General features: G+C 40.9%; 2 protein-coding genes across 2 annotated transcripts in view; one reads left to right on the top strand and one right to left on the bottom strand.

Annotated features, from left to right (window-relative positions):
* lrba (LPS responsive beige-like anchor protein) overlaps positions 1 to 22,641 on the bottom strand; it is a 178,107-nt gene that overhangs the window by 52,989 nt on the left and 102,477 nt on the right. Inside the window, 4 exon segments of the mRNA XM_040023850.1 lie at positions 14,291 to 14,427; positions 16,205 to 16,348; positions 20,742 to 20,756; positions 21,110 to 21,234. Coding sequence (XP_039879784.1) covers positions 14,291 to 14,427; positions 16,205 to 16,348; positions 20,742 to 20,756; positions 21,110 to 21,234 — 421 coding nt within the window.
* mab21l2 (mab-21-like 2) lies at positions 11,249 to 13,912 on the top strand. The gene has a single exon (XM_040023858.1). The coding sequence runs from the start codon at positions 11,768 to 11,770 to the stop codon at positions 12,845 to 12,847; it is 1,080 nt and encodes a 359-aa protein (XP_039879792.1). The 5' UTR covers positions 11,249 to 11,767; the 3' UTR covers positions 12,848 to 13,912.

The raw sequence follows: 22,641 nt of genomic DNA, 5'->3' as shown, positions 1-22,641 counted from the left end.
GAGGCCGTGTCACCCCCCCATCAGTAAATGAGTTCATCGGACTAACGAGCAAGCAAAGGGCCCCGACACACTAACAAGGGTCTGTTGGCTGCCTGTGCCTCTGGACCAATCAGGACCCTCATCAGCGTTGACACAAAGCCTCCCCGAGCCCTCTGGAGCCAATTAAGACAGATTTTGCTTTTGAGATTGAGTGATAGCAAAAAAAAAAAAAAAAAGATAGAGGAAGGGAGACTGATGGACCGAGAGTACCACGATGGAAAAAGAATGAGCCACACAGATCCGCACAGTTTGAGTGTAAGGCTTCACGAAAACATGCACAAGCTCGTGACTCACTGCAGGTTAAAACGGTGTTTTGTTTTCTTTTTGGCGAGTAGGTGTTTGGAGGTTGCATTTGGAATAAAGTAGGCAAAGCTTTTAAGAGGAAAGCAATGCTCAACACAGGAACGCTCGATCATGTGACCTTAAGAGCAGCCACATGACTCCTCTTTCACACTCCAGCAGTTGTCCTCAAGCCTTTGTGGCTTTGAAAGCAAGTGCTTTAACAAAATGGCAAAAAACATGACTCTACCTCAACTTATCCATGTTCTCCACAGAATTTAAGAGAAAGTGCATCTGAATATGCAAATAATATAGAACACTTAGCTACTGAAGTAATCAAGAGTCAGTTTAACAAAACTAATGTTTCTTTGGGTTAAATTAATAGAATTATTTGACTGATTTCTATTCTATTCTTCGCATTTACCACAGAGGACAGAGTGGTATCAATCTTCCCATCTAAGCAAGTTAAGAGTATCCACATTTTTTCCACAAACTTAATAGGTATATTTAAAAAGGAGCAAATATATTATCCATTAAAACTAGAGAGCATCTAAAAGAAAGAGTGATATGAAAGTCAGTGTTGAATATTAGACATCCTGTCATCATGCTGCAGGAACAGCTAGCCCAAAACGAACTGATAATCCCAGTTGTTCTACAGCTGTGTAACTAGTGTAATGTGTAATCACTGGTCACACATAACGTTCTATTTGCCTTGAGGGGAGTAAAACAAACTACAAGGTCAGAAAAAAAATAAACACAGCTAAGAAGCTGTGCTGGAAAGTGAGAACTGAAGCTAAATAAACAGGCCCAGCTTGCAGCATGTGTAGGGTTATGAAGCCTAAAGACTCAAAGTATTCAACTCCAAACGTCACCCAGCAAGAGTTTTGCTCCCTGAAAGAAAGTCCCCTTTGAAAGGATCTTTGGGGCCACTTAGTCTGAATTTAGCCTAATAAGGATTAACTCCCCCCTTTTTTCAGACCTTTTCACTGTTTGCTAACAGGTTAGCCTTTTTTCTATCTTCGCCTGCTTGGCCTTTTTGAAGTGGGAGACAAAAAAAAAAAAAAAAAAAAAGAGTCTTGTGTAGATTTAGGGAAATGCTGCAGTGGTCTTGGGGTTAATTGGTGGTGAATTAAAGACTTCAGTGCATTAAATCATTAAAAATTCTACCTTGGGCATAAGCTATGAGGACAAAAGCCTTAGGTGCCCCAACATGTAATAAGATACCAAAGTGGTATTAATTATCACTTATGATGGCAGTAGCAGGTATATACATAACACAAGCCCCAACAGAAACTATAAGTCAAAGCCTTAGTAAAAGATAGATAAAGCCTTTAACACCAGACTGCTAAGGATTTTAGTAAATTACAGTTTTCCTTTAAGAATGGCAAAGAACATAAAATGGAAATTTTATGCTGATATATTGAACATCAGTGCTTCCTTTTCACTCCATCGCAGGCTGGACTGAGGCCACAAAGGGCTCAAAGGTGATGGGTAACAAAGGATGGATAAGTGAAGAGAAAAGGGCTGCGAAACTGGGTGCAACAAATACAGAATCTCTAGAGCATGTTATGAAAAAAGTCAAAGAAAATTAAGATAATTTACTAGAATTGTGTAACAAAGAAGTTCATATAGAATGCACACCTAGCACTATGGCTAAATGTAAGGCCTTTCTGATATTGCTGAGCACCTGTTGACATGGACGGGACATGAAAGAGCTTCTATACATTCCTGGATTTGTCAAGCGCATCAGTAAATGCTAGCACATCAGGGAAAGCTGGAAAAGAATGTATACGCTTTTCACTGACACTCGGAAAAATCAGGGAGACAGCCCGGAGCCTCCGCTAAAGCACAGGAGCTCTTTAGGACTAAATGCTGCTGGACCTCTGCTCTCCTATAAGCTGCCATAGCAAACATCAGACAGGTTAAGATCACCGACCGGCTCCTATCGCATTCTCCCCGCTTTCCTTCAGTCTCCCATTTTGCCATTTAATGAAGGATAGGCTTTTTGGGGGGAATGTGTGAGGCTTTGCTGAATAAATTCGTCTCTAATCCAGCTATTGTCAGCAGCTTAAGTGGGTGTAGGGTGAAAAGTACACCCCCTCTTGGGGAATTTTGGGTGGGTTGTCCGAAAGGATAGATGAAGAAGAGAAAAGGCCTTTTTAGTGGAGAAAGAAAAATGTTGTGGAGAGTTAAAATATTTGTATGTGACTCAATTGGTGCTCCAAATTTATCAGTGACAAGCACTTTCAGCTACACTTGGAATGACAGAAACTGAATCAACAACCGTCTTCAATTACGTGTGCACACGGGGTGTTATCCCATTGCTGACTCAGAACACAGGGCATTAGACGCTAGTTTAAATACTGAAACTTGACTGTTCTAAGCCAACGCTTAAGCTAAGGTTTCTTCTTTGCATATCGAGCTCACAGGGTATCATAAGCTTCAATTATGAATAATACTCCAAGCACCTGATAAGCATAAAAAGCCGTTTCTGATCTGATCTGCATGCAGCGTGTTAATGGGCAGGTAGAGTAGAGCTAGGTCTGCAAGAGAACTGCTGAAAATGCATGTTAGCTTCATCTGCAAATAATGCACATATGAGCAGTAGCATCAAACAAAGGTGTGACCAGCAAAATAGCAACAAAGAGGAGAAAAAAAACCCCCAAAGTATAAGCGTTGCACAAACAAACTGACCCACTCAATCTACAAATATTAAGTTATGGTCCTTGAAGGACAAAATAAATAATTTTATACAGAAGTTTCATACGTACAAGTTCAATTTTCAGTTAGCTTCAGCTTTTTATTCTACCATGGAGGCTGAAAAACGACGGGGATTGCTGATCTAACATGAACCACTAAAAAAAAAAAATCAAAGATCTGTGGTGTAAAACAAACATGTTTATTGATGAAGATGTTAAGTTAAACCCAAATCTGATTCACGATTAGGGTTTGATTTTATTCAACACTGTCTGTGTTTGAATTGTTTTGTATTGTTGTTATATTATATTCCACAAATCCACTTTACTCTTCCACTAGAAATGGAGTCTTGGATGAGTGAGTAATCTCCAGAGCATCCCTCTGGCTGTGCCGTTTAAACCACACTGAATAGGTCATTAACCATGATGAGAATAGAAGTACAAGAACTTAACATTCTGTTCTCTGGCACACAAGATGTCTTTACACAGATTGTGCATCAGTGTTATGAGGTCGCACAAATAAAGCAACCTGTTCTTGACTTTTTCGAAAATTAAAAACATGCGTTATGTTGATGTCAAGCAATTTTACCTTTGCATTTGTAAGGTAACCAAAAAAAAATGGAGACTTAACATAAATAGCTACTTGCTTCTATGATCCATGGATCTCGTTTTAACTTTTGATATGCAGCAGAGAGCTTTCTGACAAACCGAGAGCACATTTACAATGCCAATTTCCAATCAGCACGGCTGGACATCGATCTTTCAATCAAAGCCGCGTGCCTCTCTGACCTCAACTGAATAGCAGAGGCTCGTGAGAACAGCAGGTACACAGGTGCTGATTGTAATATCAGTAGCCTACCAGGCAGACTGGCATCCATAAACAGGCCTATCCATCAGGCTGGTGCGTTGCCTTTGACGTGTGTGTCAGAGGCAGACGAAGGGAATAAATGATGGAGAGAGGGGATCAATCAAAGGAGGGGAGGGGGAGGCACCTGCCCCCTGACTGGTCGAGTCAAGCCCAGAGATGGAGCATGATGGAGGGGCTAGGCTCAGGTGCAAAAAAAAGGAGGGGGTAGCTCTTTGTCTGGAGATGCTTGGTTAAGTGTGAGCCAGGTCAAAATGGCCACAGTGGTCTGTGGATGTGTTAAGGTCCAAAGTCAGGTCACAAACAGAGAGGCTGAGCGTGTTTGTGAAGGAGGTTGTTTAGAGCGCCTGCCTGTGTGTGTGTGTTTGTGTGTGCGTGTAAGCGCAAGGAGGCATTAGTCATCATTATGTGGTGAGATGAGACTGTCTAATGGTTCTTTACGTGATTACCTATGTGGCAATTGTCTTTCCCTGACCTGTCCTACCTGGTTACCATTTGCTGCACAGATGCATCGTCGGCCTGTTTTTCACAGGAGTCACGCTTTACATCGCATTGCAAGGGTTACAACAAAAACACAAAAATGCTTTGACTGTACTAAAACAAATTCAAAAAGCGAGCTGAATGATAAATTTTTATTATGTGCAATATACCTGGATGTTTTAATTGGATTATAACACTGGTAGAAAAACGCTGAAAACAAGACTACAAATCTAGGAGCCACACAAGCTGCTCTGAAGAGGTTTTTTAGCAAAGCAGTGTTTAATTCTAATGTAAACATGCTAAAAACTATCATTTTAGTATGATGAGCATATAATGAGCGTAATTTAGCAATGAATGCTACTCTCACTACTCTCAAACCAACGTTTTGGACAGATTTTGGAGAGAAAGGGAAGCAGACATTCTGATTGTGGCTCTGAGATTTCAAGTGCAGTTTCAAGTGCATTTTACCTGTCAACCTCAGAAAACACCAGCAAATAGAAAAACGCTGCAAGAGCACAGAAAACACAGCAGAAGCTGAATAAAACAATGAAAGAAAAATAGTTTAACCTCCTAGGACCTGGCATCCACATATGTGGACATCACATTTTGGGTTATGTAGACTAAAATACTCAATTTTGCTCTACCTGGGCCTGATATCCACTTACGAGGACATTATACTGCTACTGTTCTATCAAAAATTTAAACAAATATCCTCATATGTGGCTCTTATTTTTCTTAAAAACAAAAATAAGGTAAAAAAAAAAAAAAAATCTGATAATTCTTTGTTTTTACATCCATCGGGCCCCAATGTGACCAAATATCAAAGAGAAATTAAAAATGCATGTCGTGGAAGAGTTTGGGTCTTAAAGTTTTAAGTTTTAACCTCCTAAGTTATAAATATAACATGAAAAAAAAATCAAAGGAACAGGTTGGTGACACTAAAGGAAAGTCGAAGCATCACCAGAGTCATGAGGTTTAAACCTGATATGAGTGTTTGTAAAATAAACAACACAAAAACCTGATGAGATATTTCAGTCTGGACCAGTGTTGGGCCAACAGTAAAATCAATACATCTAACAAAAGAAACAATAATCAGATAATGGCCAAAATCTCAAAGATGTCTAATAATAATTGCAGGTTTAATATATGCAAAGGGTCAGATTCTGAATGAAGGGTCGATGTCTCGATATGTCTACTGAAGACTTCAAGTTCATTAATCATCAGTGACATAGCCTTATTCAGCTGGATGTGAGGGACTGTACACAACAGTCCATGTGGTTGGAGACCCAGTATCAGCATGCAAGGGTGCTTCACCTCCTACTGGGCAAACAGAAATACAGTTCAGAAACCTTAATTTGGTGTTATCTCCTATAGTTGGCTTAAATAATTCCAGATTTCCCGCATATGTATTTTTGTTGACAAGTTCCCAAATCTGTGCGGTAACTTGACTTAAACTGAGCATTTAGATTATTAGATTTCCCAATGACTGGATGATCCAAAGTGGGCTGGGAAGAAGGAGCCTGATTCTTGACAGTAAACTGGCCGTGGATGTTGGGAATTTAAAGACAGAGAAAATCATTTCACGCTTGTGAAATCTGTCTTTGTTAAGGAAACACTTCATGACTTCCACCTACTGTAATTACTGCACCTGAGAACCGGGCAGAATGCAAAAGAGTGAAGGAAAGTGAAGGACTAGAAAGAGAAAGGTCAGCCTAACCCTTCGCTCTACTAGTCGTTGCCATAGTGTGGCTGAGCGATTTATTGACCATCTCAGGATGTGCTCCAACCAATAGAGTGGAACAGTATGAAGGAGAGACAGTGAGAGGCCAATATGAATGAGTGAAAGGATCTCTTTCCTTGGACTCATTGATAATGACATACCTGCTTGGGCTGTCCGTTAGTCCTATAGCACACACTACTTAGGCTCTAACTGGAAAATCAATAGGCTCCTCTCTCAGAGACCTCTGGCTGCCATGGCTCTTTGTGATTGGCAGCTCCAGCCAAAGGTCGTCCCTGGCGACCACGAGGGTTTGGTGGAGCAAGCAGCCAAGGGGGTGGAGGGGGGTGATCCCTGCAGTCTGACACTTTGGGAGAGCTTAACGATATGGGACTGGTTGCTACATAACACACCAGGGTGGTTTTCCTTGACTGAATGGTCCTTCATTCAACTGTTTGAACCAACCCTGGGTAGCCGTCACCACCCCGCTAATTAGAGTTACCAATGTCTTCTCAGTGGGGATTTTATTATTGCGTAGTGCAAGGCTGGACACTGACAAAACTATTGACATTCTTTCAAATGTTTTCCATCTCTGTTTTTTTTTTTCTTTTGGAAGAAATATTTTGGAGACTTTGTGACTTTGTGTGAAAATTTTAGGGGTATTTTTGTAGCAGTTTGCGTACAGATAAACTGATGACTTCATATGAGGCATATAAACCAAATAAATTCGAGTGAAGGTATTTTGATGTTGAATAATGTGCAATACTTTGTAAATCTGTCTGGTCCAGCAAGGGATTAATCGTTTACATCTCTGCCATCAATTTCTTTACAAATGCTGTGTCACAGTTCTGATTTCGTAAATATACCAAGTCACAGTACACAAGTTGATAACCATCCTCAATCTGTAAAAAAATTAAAATAAAAATAAAAACAAAATCTCATCTTCAAGCACTTTAATGATCAATGGAAAGCATAAACATATTTCAATGTTTGCAGCTCCTGCAACGCCCCCTTCAGTATTTTCACCCTTTACTTTATTCAGCTGTTAACACTGCAAACTCCAAACACAGTACGATAGCATGGAGCACGCTCAAACAGCACTAGGAAGGGTTACAAACGCCATCCAATCAAGCTTTTGCAGATATTCCCTTTAACCAATCAGCTGGGGGGCAGAGCGGATTTCACTTCCTCATACATGCGATATTAGCAGTCTCCAGGAGAGGCTCTGCAACAATAACTCTGCATGCAATATTGATGGCTGGTGTCTAAACGCAGAGAGGGTGCTGTTAAACACACACATACACAGGCAAACGCACATCTGCTCTGCTCCGCGACTTCATCAGTTCTGCTATCTGCCGAGCAGATGCAGAGGCCTGCCAGGCAATTAGATGCCTGCGATGATTTTCTTTGAGCTCTCTATGGCGCTAGCAGCTGGCTCCATACGGGTACGGGAAACGGCAACAAAACGTGTGAACAAGAACATCAAAATTTACTCTCTCGGTTCACACGTGTGCGGATGTTACTCGTGTGCTCTGTGTGTGTGTGTGTGTGTGTGTGTGTGTGTGTGTGTGTGTGTGTGTGTGTGTGTGTGTGTGTGTGTGTGTGTGTGTGTGTGTGTGTGTGTGTTGGGAGGCAATGAGTCACTTTCCCTGGACCTATCATGTTTCCAGAGAAATAAAGAGAGCAGAAAAAAAGGAATTACCTAAAACTGGCAGCAGTGCTACTACACCCCTCACTTCAAAGTACAAAGCAAGAAAGGAGATCAGTGTTAATGAGTGCAACTCGACTCTCAGTTTACTTTAGTACTGATTATTGAGACTAACTATTAAACAAGTAGATGAACCAAATAATCAAATTATCACAGTCCCACCCAACTCCCACCTGATAAGGAACCAAATGTATCTTTGAGGCTTTGATACCAATTTTAAACTAAGGTATACAAATATTGTAGTTTGTGCAATCTGGAAAAAGAGGCGATAATTGTGTGAAAATGGAAAACTCAAAGCAAGAACAGAGAGGGGGGGGATGCGTGTTTTTGTCTAGTTACTCATCAGCTGGCAGATATTTGTGCAGTCAGTTTTGTGCTTACGAGGGGATGGCTGTGGAGTCGTGCAGGCTTGGATCAAAGAGCTCTTTGACAGGATCTTCTCTACACTCAGAAATGAGAAAACCTTCAAGGAACGCTGAATGTTTTCCAGAGATGTACAGAAAAACGTATGAGTGACTGAGTGGGGTAAATGAAGTACAAACAGTCGGCATTTGCCGTTCATATATATATATATATATATATATAACAGTATATATGAAAGAAACTATGAGGAGTGTTAAAAAAGCAAAGAAAATTCTAAAATCTCTGCTCCAACATGTGCTGACTGTGTTTCTGTTTTCCAAACTTCGATGGACATGTAGTAAGCTGAAATATAATGACGCCCCTATTCTGACATATGGCTGACCTTTGCACTTCGGCTGAAAAAACGATTTTATTAATCCTACACGAGGTATCCATTCTATAATAGAATATATAATATAATATAATAGAACACAGCGGCTCAGGAACGCGTGGTGTGATAAGTGGGCCCGAAAAGATCCCTAGCGTCTATATAAAACTGTACATTTGTGTCACCGTATATTTCATTAACTAGGCTTAGCATCTCCTTCATAATATTTGGACACTTGCTCTCCAAGTAGAGCCGATTAATCTCTCCGGAGCTGCGAGCTTGATAATAAACAGTCATCCTGAAATCACACAGCCAGACATTTTTTCTCACTTATTTCATCTTTTACTAAATTCCAAAGCCACATTAGGATAACGGCCGCTTGAGGGAAGACCTGGCGAATATCAGTTTAGTATTTTTATCAGCAGTATTTCACAATAAATCTATGTTTGGAAGCCAAAATAAAATGTCACGACGCACCAGCAACACTTCCCCTTGAATGTTTTCTTGGTGAGGAAAGTTAATCCGACACTAAAACTCTGTGCTATTATCTATGGGGGTTGGGGTGGGGGGTGGGGGGGGGTCCTGCTAGGTTATTATTAATAAAGATAAAAACTCACTCATAGAATTTAATGAAATTAAATGTAGGGGGGTTTTAGCACTTATTGCTACACCTAAATGAAGCAAAATGTGCTGTTTGCACAGGAGGCAAAAGCAGTATATCAAAAGTGTGTGTGTGTGTGTGTGTGTGTGTGTGTGTGTGTGTGTGTGTGTGTGTGTGTGTGTGTGTGTGTGTGTGTGTGAGAAACACATCTAGTTTGAGCTCAAATACTAAAAAGGTCTCAAACGTCTTTTACAATATAGCTAAAAAATTACACATCATGACTAACTTCACACTTCTCAAAATTATCACTTGTGGAAAACGCAACATGATAAAGTCCAGAAAATGTGGCAACTGTGAAGGTTGGCTCATTAATCTGAGGCTTTTCTGAAATGTTTATGTCTTATTTCAGTATCTTTTGCATAGTTTGGCCACTTCATATCAGCGGATGGCTCCTGGGAATCATTAATGAAGCAATATTCTGCCTTATCTATAATTTAGTAAAAAGTGTCAAAAGTTTCCTTTATTTTTCTTATTTTTGTTTTTTTACATTTCATTTGCAGGAAGCTTGGAGCAAACTCCATATTTGACTCTTTGAACAAAAATCCAGCAACCTTGTTTTCTCTGCAGCCTTCAGGTTGCAGATGAAACGCACGACAGTTTCTCTATTAATTGGTGGCAGCCACAGCAGAAGACCTATTTGCCTCCTACCACTCCGAGAAACACCTTCCACATGAAGCTTCAAAAACGATGCCTGATCGCTGCTTATTATTGATTTTATTTCAAGAAAATGAGGTCACAATAATCGACAGCGGTCTTTAAAAATTCTAGGCCTAATCTGAGATGCTTTGGTCAAAATATGTTTGCATAAAATTAATCCAAATATTTAAACTAATTTTTTAAAAGACATGAAAGTCTCATCCAATGTTTCATTAAAATCAAATTTAAGACGCACTATTATCGCAATGTCGTTCTCTGGACGCGTGACGGGATAGAAAAGGACTAAATATTACATGTTGCTTAAACATGCCCTCACACCCCAGCCTCTCGTCTGTGAGAGGATGTAATGGCTTCTTTAGTTCTCCAACACGCGGTGACAAAGGGATGTCTACGCAAAGACCTCTAGTTAAATTATTCAGTATATGATCAGGGTTCACGGCGATCAAGCCAGGGGCGGTGTGTGAGTGTGTGTTATGGAAGACGCGCGCGCGCACACACACACACACACACACACACACACGCTGAATAAGTTATTTAACTAGACACAATGTTGTGTACTGGCTGTGTAAAAGATGCTAAACCAATCCCAAAAATAGATCACTTGATTAGTTAAACAGCTCATCAGGTTTAGGAAAAGTCGTTGGGGCCGTTTTGGTTTCGTTCGCGTCACTAAAGAGCTTCAGAGGGGAAGCTGCAGGTGCATTGGACACATTTATCCCAGCAAACAATACACCGACAAAACTGTGTCGATCGGACATTAATCAGCAAGAAGAAAAACATACATAATAATTAATTAAAAGAAAATGACCCATGGATGTGATATTAAAAAAATCGATTTTCACAAAGTAAGGAGAATTGGGATTGATTTCAGATGAAGAGGGAATAAAAGAATTTTCACTTTTATTTCACAAAATAATACCAGCAGATCATACCTGGTGTTAGTTGTCTAATTCAAAACATGGAGAATACGCCCAAAATCCTCAAAACCCCGAGTATAAAAAAAATTAAGTCAGCGATGATCAAGAGTTTTTTATGAAGAAAGTGGCGCAAAAGCCAAAAGCCTATAGACGTTGCGATTACTGAGCCTTGGAAGTCGGAGTAGCATTTTTATTTTTAATGATAGAGAAAGAAACTTGTTAAATTAAAAACTAGGAGAAATAGCGAGGCACTTATCTGCAGAATGCAAGCAGCTGTTAAGTTAAAGATTCAAAATCTCAATCCTCAAAATGCAGGAGAAGCTGCGCGTAAAGGAGCGGCACTGGTCGTGGAAAAAAATGTTTTACTGTCGGCGCGGAGAGTTTACACCGGCATATGAAGTATAAACCTAAAGGTTTGTGTTTTCCTGTGTCGACTTGGGGAGCGCTGGACTGCATGCACCGTGTGCCCAGATGCTGTCGAAGCGAACTGGAGCTCTCCTGCAGGACCGTCTGCCTCTGGCAGCTCTGATTGGCTGCCTGCACTGACAGCTCTGCACATGATTGCAGGAGGAGAAGCCCGACCCCCTTCACTCTTCTAAAGGAACCATTCATAAAGTACACAAATCCAGCTCAAAGCTGAGTGTGGACGAAAAGTGAGCGGGGGCACAGAGGAGAGAATAAGAGCAAGAAGAGATGAGTGGTCATACGCGGCGTTTTAGCCTTTAGCGTCTACAGTCCGGGAAACGGATGGTGACCCACAACCTGAATATGAATCTTCTTAGCTGTGCTGGAAGTGCTCATGTCTTGGACTGATATTTAGTAAGCTATTACGTTGCATCCCTATCCGTTTCCTCCTCCTCACACTGACGTCCATCCGCTGCAAAAGCAAGGAGAAAAAAAAACTTTGATTACACATTTTTCCTGCACGGTGAGCGTTTGCCTCTGGCTTTACCGGTAAGCATTGGATCCGTCAAATTACTGCGACTCTCCGGTGTACAGCCCGGACCTCTGCCCGAACATGATTGCGACGCAGGCAAAGCTGGTTTACCAGCTTAACAAATATTACAACGACAGATGCCAAGCTCGCAAAGCGGCCATTGCGAAGACTATAAGGGAGGTTTGTAAAGTGGTGTCCGATGTCCTGAAAGAGGTGGAAGTGCAGGAACCCCGCTTCATCAGCTCCCTCAGTGAGATAGATGCGCGCTACGAGGGGATGGAGGTCATCTCCCCCAATGAGTTTGAGGTGGTGCTTTACCTTAACCAGATGGGGGTGTTCAACTTTGTGGATGACGGCTCCTTGCCCGGCTGCGCGGTGCTGAAGCTGAGCGATGGCCGCAAAAGGAGCATGTCGCTGTGGGTCGAGTTCATCACAGCCTCGGGCTACCTATCAGCCAGAAAGATCCGCTCAAGATTTCAGACTCTGGTGGCACAGGCCGTGGATAAATGCAGCTACCGTGACGTGGTAAAGATGGTCGCCGACACCAGCGAGGTCAAACTACGGATCAGGGAGAGGTACGTGGTGCAAATCACCCCCGCATTCAAGTGCACTGGGATTTGGCCTAGAAGTGCAGCTCAGTGGCCCATGCCCCACATCCCCTGGCCCGGCCCTAACAGGGTAGCAGAAGTGAAAGCCGAGGGCTTTAACCTGCTCTCCAAAGAGTGCTACTCGTTAACGGGGAAGCAGAGCTCCGCAGAGAGCGACGCCTGGGTCCTCCAGTTCAGCGAGGCCGAGAACAGGCTGCTAATGGGAGGCTGCAGGAAGAAGTGTCTGTCCATCCTCAAGACTCTGAGGGACCGTCACCTGGAGCTGCCGGGACAGCCCCTCAACAACTACCACATGAAGACCCTGCTGCTGTACGAGTGCGAGAAACACCCGAGAGAGACCGACTGGGACGAGTCTTGCCTCGGAGACCGACTCAATGGTATCCTGCTGCAACTCATATCCTGTCTGCAATGCCGCAGATGTCCCCACTACTTCTTGCCAAACTTGGACTTGTTTCAGGGAAAGCCTCACTCAGCCCTGGAGGTTGCTGCTAAGCAGACATGGAGACTAGCGAGGGAAATCCTCACCAACGCTAAAAGTTTGGACAAATTATAAACTGGTTGTCAAGACTGCAGCGAAGGACATTTTTGGGATAAAATTCAAAGACTATTCTTCAACAGAGTCTCCAAGAAATGTGAAAAGAAAATCAGCAAGAAAATAATGAAGCGAACAAACAAAACCCCCACTTTTGTTTAATAATAAATGGAGCAATTGGGCCCCTGCCGAGAGAAAGTGAAGGTACAGTTTCAAATAAATGTAATAAATTTTAGTTGTCTTCTTTAAATGTTTTCACAAAGTGAAGAAACTTTTATTTAAATATATGCACAAAAATCGTTAAGTGAAAGAAGAAAATGTAGCGTGCCAAGTTCATTTTTTTTTTTCCATTATGTGACTTAAAGAAGAAATGTTAATAAAATGTTGCAAATTAAATTACAACTTGGCCTCATGTTTGGACGTCTTTGGACAGCTGAGATGGCAAATTTGCAAATATGTTTCACTTTAGCTTTAAAAAAAATAAATCACAGGACAAAATGTAAGTTGATGAAACACAGGCAGAAAAAAGATTAATATGATTTAGCAATTTATTTATTTTTTTACTTTTTTATTTTTAAAAGGCCCATTTTAGGCCATAAGTTATTGTAAGAGTGCCAAGCTCAACGGGATTGGATTTTTTTGGATTGTTGTTTTTTAAATGAATGTAAATCCAGGCTCTGGTGTTAATGTGTAGGTCTGGGAGCATCTGTGCTCTGTTTGGACAGTGGTACAAGCAAAGGGCCTACAGCAGAGTGAGAAAAAAAAATCTAGTAATGAACTGATTTCACTATTTGAAACCTTTATTGCCATATTTATTTATATTCATTCTGATATAAAACAACACCCAACTAAATGTGGATTTTATTAAAATAACGCTTAAATAAATGTGATAATTTTACAGAGTCTTAGCCAACACCCACCATACACTGACAACAAACAACCACCTGTAGGTCAGCACTCCTCTTACTGACCAATATTACTAAAACAAATTTAAATCATTTTTATTTTCAAATCAGAGCATAATTTAATGCAATTTCAACTTTTGTGTTTTTCTTATAGTGATGAAACAAATGCTGCACACTTACATGATACAATTGCTAAATTAGCTGTTATAACAATGTTCTACCAATAAAGATTATTTTTTAAATTAAACTTAAAAAACTTTCAGGGGAAAATAAAATGAGTTTCATAGAATCCAGAAACCACTGTAAAGAGAAAATAAAACACAGACGCAGTTGGAATCCAACCTTATGGTAACTTCAACCGCGTCTCCTCTTTAACAAATGTTTAGAAAAGCTTACAAATGAACTAAAAAAATATTTTATTAATTTTAAAACAAAGCAGACATAAAAGCACACAAGCTTCTGTGTGACATTTAGATGCCAGCAGGGCCTATCGGAAATCCAAGCATGTCTTCTGTAAGTGACCGTGAGAAACATGATCAATGGAGCTTGAGTCCCTTACCTTTGGATCGATGCTCTTGAAGCTGGGCTCCTCTTCATCCACCTCGAAGTAGAGCTCGGAGGCTGTGATGGACAGGGTGCCTTTTACCACCACAGCCGGAGCCACGAGCTGAGCGCTGGTGCTCATGTTTACTGGGCCTGGAGGACGGACAGAGACACAGGCCGGTCACAAAACGAGAACGTCAAACTGGGGGACCACTGAGCGCTAATGCGAAGCTGTAAAAAGGAAAACCAAAAGAATCCAACCTGATGGAAAAGTTAAAAACAAACCAGGGATCTGGTTAATTCGTGAAAGTTAATCATGGTAAACGGTAAAGATAACGTTAACGTCTGACCACTTTTAAAGCTGACGCACAATCGCGCAGTAACCAACTTCCACGGTATTACTTTTACAATAAAGCTGCCATGTTTTTAAAAAACAAAATGCTTCGGTTGTTTAAAATAATCAGCGTTTTATTGGCAAATTTAAGACAAAACCAACACACACGAAACAATAGAAGTTCACCAACACGTGTTTTTACTTTATATAATAAAACGGTGTGGGGCAAAAAAGCCGAAAACACTCAAAAAAATGACTGATTAAAAATACTACTTTGCGTCACAACTGTCAAAACTGACTGTTCATCAGGATCCATTGATCGGTGGCTTCTGGGAGAAGCTGTATTTCATCTCTCATCAATCTTAATTTATGCCAGTATGACAATGAGAGCCTGGCTCAGGGGAGCTGTGGGTGGAAGCTCTGCCCGGCTCTGCGCATATGAGCCATTGTATTTGCAGATGTGCGCCGCGGAGGTGCGGGCTTGATTTCCCCGAGCACCCTCGCGCTCTCGCACACGGATGGAATAAACAGATATGTATATAGTCATCCCTTTGCCTGTCGTGAACCCCGTGAGTACTGACATGTTATCCGTGGGTTGAAATAACATTTTTTGTTCCGTTCACTCAAAGACATTCAATTACACCTGGAGCAGACAGCTGCTTAAGAGCACAGCTAAACCTCTCCCGACAACTTCTACGCACTTCTCGCGGGATAAATCACACGATTAGACAGGATTCAGTGTTTAATCCCATTGTCATCCAGATGCATTATTTTTATAGCACTCTAAGCCCAATTACTGCAGCTTAGTCTGCTGAGCGCTGTCGCTGCGCATAATATGCGGATTACACGGCAATAGGCCTATTAAATGAAGATTATTTAAATAACAGACATTAAAAAAAAAAGGAGGTGGGGCAACATCGTGAACTGGAATCTCATTCTCATTCTGCAGCTGCAATAGCTGACCAGGCTCACATGGAGGGAATTTGAAGTTTTATCAAAAGGAAAAACTACCCTCCTTCAATCAGATAATACCTCATTTGAAAAGAGCTATCCTGGGGTAAGCTGCTACTGCCAGATTAAAAAAAAAATGTGTAGAGTTGCTGCTTGGGCCTGTGTGTGTGCCTGTGTGTGTACAGTATGTTTGTAAAGCAGACCTCCATTGGCAGAGGCAGGAAAGTTAAGATGCCATGGTGGCACTAGCACTCCAGCGTGCTATGAGAAAGTGATGTATGCTCATTAAAAAGCTGGTTTTCCTTTGTTTATAAAGGAGCTGTACACACAAATTACTCAAGTATGAATGTAAAAAGAAGCACAGCAATATAATAAAACACCAAGGTCATATTGGAAAATCACAGCCTGCTTTGGAAGATAAGGAAGACACTGTTTGGATTTGTTTCGTGTATAGATTCCTCGTATTCAATGCAGTAAATCAGAGTTGCACATGTAGCAAAAACTCAAACTACAGTGCCGCCATTTCTTTATTTGGTCTGAACTGCAGGGGGGAAAATTACAACACAGACACAAACACAAGCAGGGAGGTGGGGGAATGACCAAGGAGCAGGTATGGGAGGTGGCGAACACGAGCTGCTTCTTTACCTGTGACGTTCTCCAGGTCCTTGTCCTCTAGTGACGACAGAGTGTCATCATCTCCGTCGAGGGATGCCTCGCTCTCTGAGTTTTGATTTCCCAGAGCCTGGCTCCTGATTGACTGCTTGCCTTTGAGAATATCGTCCTCGGATGCTAGAGTGGGAAGCAGGAGGGGGAAAGAGCCATCTTATTTTGCATTTGAAGTAATTACAGCATAAAAGTCAAGGTTGTATTTCATACTGTAGATTGACACGACACGAATGCATCTGACTTTATTTTATGAGAGTTTAAGGACACAAAAGTTTTCACATCAAGTCGATTTAAAAAAAAAAAAGAAAAAAGAAATTGATGCACATTTTTAAAAAAGAAAAAACAGCTCTTATAAGCAATCCCCTTACACACAGTAAAAATAACAGTGGACTAGTCATTTGTATCCATTATCACACAGTGAAAATAAAAGTGTTTGTTTCTTTGTTAAAATCAATTAAAATCAATTGTCAACAGTCTTCTTCAAGGTTCAACTCCAAGTAAAATCTTGTATTTCATTTTCAGAACATAATTAATTTGTTTTATAAAATGAAGAACAATCTGAGGCCTTTTAGTAAGATAAAGCAAGTTTTTTAATATGATCTGGATGTTATGTTTTTTGCTTTTTTTCACTGAAGTGCGCATATGGTGTGTTTACCCTAATGCAACTATTTGCATTTGAGTCTTTACCTCGATTCAGCGGTTCAGTGCAGCGCTCACGTGCACTGCATTTTCAGACAGTCACCGCTACGAACAACACGAGACAAAACCCAAATGCAAACACAACCCTAACTGGATTTTTCCCCCATTTACCATGAAGCATAACAAACACAACTTCACACTCAGGCTTTTCAGACACATTTAAACAAAATGATGGTCACACACTTCCCGTTTTGATTTTAGCTGACACAACTTGAGATTCCAAATACATTATTTAAAAAGACAAAAAAAATCTGCAAATCTGCAAACATTTACAGAGCCCTGTACTTCCCCAGCGGTGCATGGTAAAGATCCACAGACGCAAGTTCACAACACAAAGACTGGCTGGCAAGTCTTCTACATTTGTAAACATAGCTGGCAATACAGAGAGTGCTTTCACTGCTTCTGTGCACGACTTTGTGTTCTAATCCAGCACTCAGCTGCAAGTAACCACGTTCAGTCCGGCGAGTCGCTGAACGCATATCCAGGGGATTTTTTGTCATCACCACCTGGGATTGCGGTGGAGATCAATTGCACTTCCTAAAAATGCACAGCCGTGCCGTGTAGCCGTACACTTTGAAACCGCTAGACGAGCGCGGCTAAAAAATCTCTTGTCATGGAAAATATGCAGCTCACTGATATTTAGAATGGCCTTCCTGTAATTAAGCCTCCCTGGAGGATTCTTTAGTTAGCAGCACTGAAATTACTACCAGCTCCCCTAATACGTACCACATGCCATTGTATTCGCACCAAGCAAGTGGACAGGGGACTTGTCAGAGGAGCTTAAAAACAGAAATGTATTTGAACTTCTATGCATTGCATGCTCAGCAATTATCCTCCCCCTCATATTAAGACGGCACTAACACACAGTATCAAGCCATGAAAACCTCAAACAGCTTATAAATAGCTCTTTAGTCTATTCGCTGAAGTACATGCAACACAAATAACGACAACTCAGCATATTGTGGGTGTGTGTGAGTCCATTAGGAGCTATTTTGGCTAAAGTTACATCACTTATCACCAGATACATAAAAGTGGACATAAGTGACAAGCTGTGTGCCAGCCTCCCAGCCTTCCTGTTCTTAAAGTAGGTAACTTTTTCTCTTTTTTGAATATGACGTGTGTGTGTGTGTGTGTGTGTGTGTGGGAATTATGTGGAGCATACAAACTCATGAAACGGAACTTCAGCTTTAGTGTACAAACATTCAGCCTGGAATTTAACCCACAGAGAGTGTGTGTGTGTGTGTGTGTGTGAGAGAGTGTGACAACAATATGAAATTAACTAAAATGAACTACAACTGTTCTAATACTTATGAAACAACTTCTCCACCCCCCCACACTTTTTCTTTTTTTAAGAACTTTAAGAAAACGAAAAAAAGAAAAGGGAATTTAAAAAAAAAAAAAAAAAAAGGAAAAGAAAAGGAATTAAAATAACACAACTTTAGCTATAACATCACGGCTTTTACCATCTTGTTAATCACTGTAATGCTTTTAAATTATGCCGTGATTACAAGCTATGCGTGGAGCGGGAGTGCCACATTAAGAAAAAAATCCACGGCACTTCAACCTCATCACTCATCACGCAGGGAGCAGAAATGTACATAAATCCCAACTGGTTACACTCTTTCCAGGACCCCTTTTCCCTCGCTGAGAGGTTCAACTACCTGCTTATACAACACAAGGCATGCATGGTCGCGGCAATTAAATTGTCAGAATTAACAAATTTGTTTTTAACGGGAGCGTAGCCAGGAGTGTGGTCATGAGGCGAGTATTGATTACCAGAACAGAGACATTAGTCTTCAGGTATTTACTCTGCCACCTCTGGTACACGGGCCCGGGACCAGACCAAATCAATCCCTAGAAAAGATGGTTCTTTCCAGCTGTAAATACATAACAGCCTACTCAAGCCCTACTGGCAGCCACACACTCTCCTGTGGAAATCATCTTGGCACTGTATGAATGATAACAGTTGTCTATATCTTTAACACAGAAATGCTTTTTTTTTTTTTTTTGCACATATTTCCCCAATCTTAAGAGCAAAGCATGATTAATGGAAAATAAAATGCTTTTAGAATATATCAACAAGTAAAAACGGCATTTTTCCCCCCTCTTTGCTTCCAATTTTCTGATTATGTGAGAGATGTGAAAAGCACTGCCACAGGTAGCTAGCAAATGAGGGTAAATTCAGGCTTGATCTTATGCTAAATATTTTCTTAGGGAGCGAGACTGCATTTTCCCTTCTGCATCTGATGAATATAATTACAGCCAGATATGACCTTTGTGCTCTGTTTGAAAACTCAGCCCTGCGTTCTCATCCCGAGCTGCACTTCCGTAACAAATGTCGGGTCGACTAAAACAAGACAAAAGGTTACATCAGAAAATGTATGCCGTCAGGCTTCACTGTCAAAGAGTTATTTTAATGATATATTCCCATAGTTTATCCAGGTAGTATACTCTCAGGAGGCAGCGCAGTCTTTCCAAAACTGGCCGCTGGCTATTTTTACACAGGCTTGACTTTGAAACTAAATATTGTTTGCAGGAATTTGTCTTCTTCCACCAGTGATGGATGTATAGAGCACATGAGCTGAAATTATTTTAGATATAGCAGAATACCAGACCGAATACCTGAATAACCAAAACATAAGGAACTCATTCCGTGTGAATGTCTTTTACTCTACTAAAAAATGTTTTTTAAAAAGGCAACGATAGAGCATGAGTATGTCTGTTCTCTGCCGTTACTTAGCTGGAAAACACTGAGGAATTCAAACAGAAAGTAAAAATTTGGAGCATTGCTGCAGAGGAACAGCAAACAGCTGGACTCTGGCCTCGTTCCCCAGCTGCCTCCACACTGCAGCCATTACTGCAGAGCAGAGGTCTCCCAGGATCCGGGGTTCCCAAACATTTATTGCTTTTAGATCGTATTCTTATTGAATCCTGTCACACCTGCCATTTGTCTTTAAGAATGATAACGCATTTAAAGGGTAGTTTTGCAGGTGACACACTGAGGACATTTTTGGCTCGGAAATGTCCATCTTTCTTTCTTTTTATTTTATTTTTTTTTTTAGGAGAAGGCAATTGATTGTGCTGGTTAATCTTGATGTAAACGCCAGGGGTGAGCTGGATACTTGCAAAAAATGAAGGATTATATGCACTTTTTTCTGCAGGAATGTGTGACTTAGACTCTGCTGTTAGCTGATAACTAATCTTGTAATCAGACAAAGATGGGGGGGGGGGGGTCTACATTTTAGTGGTAAAGGAAAAAAGAAGTCAGTGTTGTTGGTGTTCACTGTCAGAACTGATTATCCCAGACCATGTAAAATTATCAGTAACTGAGGCCTTTCTTCAACTCCAATTTGTGTTTTTGCTAGCATTCTAATAAACTTGAAGGACCAGCACAATGTTTACTGTTAAATACTATTAGACATGACTTACACATATTAGTGACAAATTAATAGCAAAAGCTAAAGTCTTAGCACAGGAAGTTCTATTATGTTTGGGGGGGGTTTGCTGGCATTGCTGGGGTCTGTGTTCTCCTTTAGTGGGTTGAGTGATTGGACACAAAGTTGTTCTGACCGATCACCTTCATCCTGTGATCAAACACTTCTATCTTAATGGGTGTGGCATCTTTTAAGGGTGGCAAAAAAAAAAAACCCACCAAAACAAACAATGACCTAATGGATGGTTTGATTAATATGAAAAATTATATACATTTAATTTCAACTCTAAAAATTTTCCTGAAATGAAAAGTTCAAATCCGACAGTGATCCTTCATTCGAAAGGTGAAAAAAAGAAAATATGAGGCTGAGTGAATGTTACTTACCACTTATATCAGCCACTGTTATGCAGCCAAGAAAAAAAAGAATAAATAAAATTCAATACGTCATGTTATCCACAACATCTCAGTTAAACATGTTCTGAATAAAGCAAGCCAATACGAAGGCGGTAGTTCGGTTTTGCATAATGGGTGGCTGTGTATGAAATTACCTGTGTGTGAAATTCAAATGTGGGTGTTTTTTTTTCTCCTCCGTTTTGTGGTACAATAAATCGTTTATTGCAGTGTGAGGACTAATTTTTATTGCCTTGTACCTGGTGCTACCACCAATGAGTAAGAAAGGCTGTGCAATGAACAGGCGGGGGAGCGGGGAAGGTGTGTGGGGGGGGGGCAAAAACCTGGTGGATGAGACTGACCATGTTCAGCCACAGCTTTGAGCGTAGCTTCTGAGTGACTGGATCCAAAGGGGTTCCTGACGCAGCGACGTCGCCGTCTTAAATCGTCCTCCCAGTAGTCTAGGCGCCAGAAGTCCCTCGGCCTGCTGCAACGAGACAGAGGTAGCACATGTGTTAGCAATTACCAGCCAGCATGGTATAGCAGCCCAGCATTAGCACTTGGTCCGAGCAAGCATACATAAAGCCAGCATTGTGTTTGGAGGGCTCCCCCCCACCAAACTCTTAGAATTTGTCTTTAAAAACATTCACTTACACACAAGCTGAAATCCCACATTATTGTATCCCTGCCCCTGACAATGAGGCTCTCCATCCCAGAAGCAAAGGTGCTCTCTTTTTTTAGTTTTATCCCACTCTTTTGATTCGCTCTTTGGGAAGAGGAGCTGAGTAAGTGTGCGCCATCACAGTTCAAAGAGTAAACGACAGTGTGATCATTTTGCACACACAGTTGTGGCACGCACTTTCATTCCAGGCTCATCCCAAGCCCAGCAGGACACCTCTTGTCAAAGTTATAGCTAGCATGATACGGAAAGGCCATTACAAACACTAGGATGGTTAGCATTACCAATATTAATCAATGTCTATGAGTTCAATATTTGTCCCCGAAGTACATCATCCTTTACCAGAACTGATCAGTAATTATTCTGCTCTCAAGGAAAGGAAAGTGTTAACTTTTAATGAGGACGGTGACGCAGGCTATATAAGAACTTCTATTTTTATTATTTAAAATATTAGTGAAATCAAGAGACTGAAGGCACAACAAAGTGTCGCAGCAGTCATTTTGTTCTGTTTAGGTGCTTTTATTTCTTTTCTTTTTATTAGGAAATCAGTTCCTTTGGTAACTAGGCAGCAAGAAAAACTGTAACTGTTTAAATGTAATGATGAAAAACTCAGACTGGAGGAAAAAATAACATGTTCTTGGCTATTTAGTGAGACTAAATCCTAACTGACTCAAGTCAAATAGTCCTTTTTCTTGAACTAAATGTTTCAAAGGGGAAAAATTAGGAAGTATAGAAATTCTCATCTGGCATTACGCTGATGTCACTGAACTGAGCTTAGAGAGCTGCTTCGCCGTTAGTGAGGTAATGTAAATGTTTTCTCTGGTGTGTGAAAAATACGTCTTATTAATCAGCAGAATCCGCTCTCATTACATTTACATGTTACATCTTTGACTATGTTGATCCTAGAAGCCAGTAAAACCAAGTCTACTTTAAGTCATCAGTGATGACAAAAAGCAATCCTTAAACATTACGAAGTAAAAATTTATAAAAACCTTTTGCTCATAAGAGGCTGAAGTGAATTGTGTGAAGGTTAAAGTTGTAGGAAGACACGGTTTATGGTTTCAGTGGCATTGGCTACGACGGGAGAACCCCAGCATGCTTTATGCGATCTACTACTGAACGCCGCTCCGGCCGGGAGCTCCTCACAAATCTTCAGTCCAACACCAATGATCACACAGGGGCCTCTAAAAGGGAAAAGAGCTATACGCAAGAAAA

Source organism: Simochromis diagramma, unplaced genomic scaffold (assembly GCF_900408965.1).
Source record: "Simochromis diagramma unplaced genomic scaffold, fSimDia1.1 OVJJ01000302.1, whole genome shotgun sequence".
Taxonomy (NCBI): domain Eukaryota; kingdom Metazoa; phylum Chordata; class Actinopteri; order Cichliformes; family Cichlidae; genus Simochromis; species Simochromis diagramma.
Note: the sequence above shows the minus strand (reverse complement) of the source record. Positions and strands in the feature narration are given on the sequence as shown.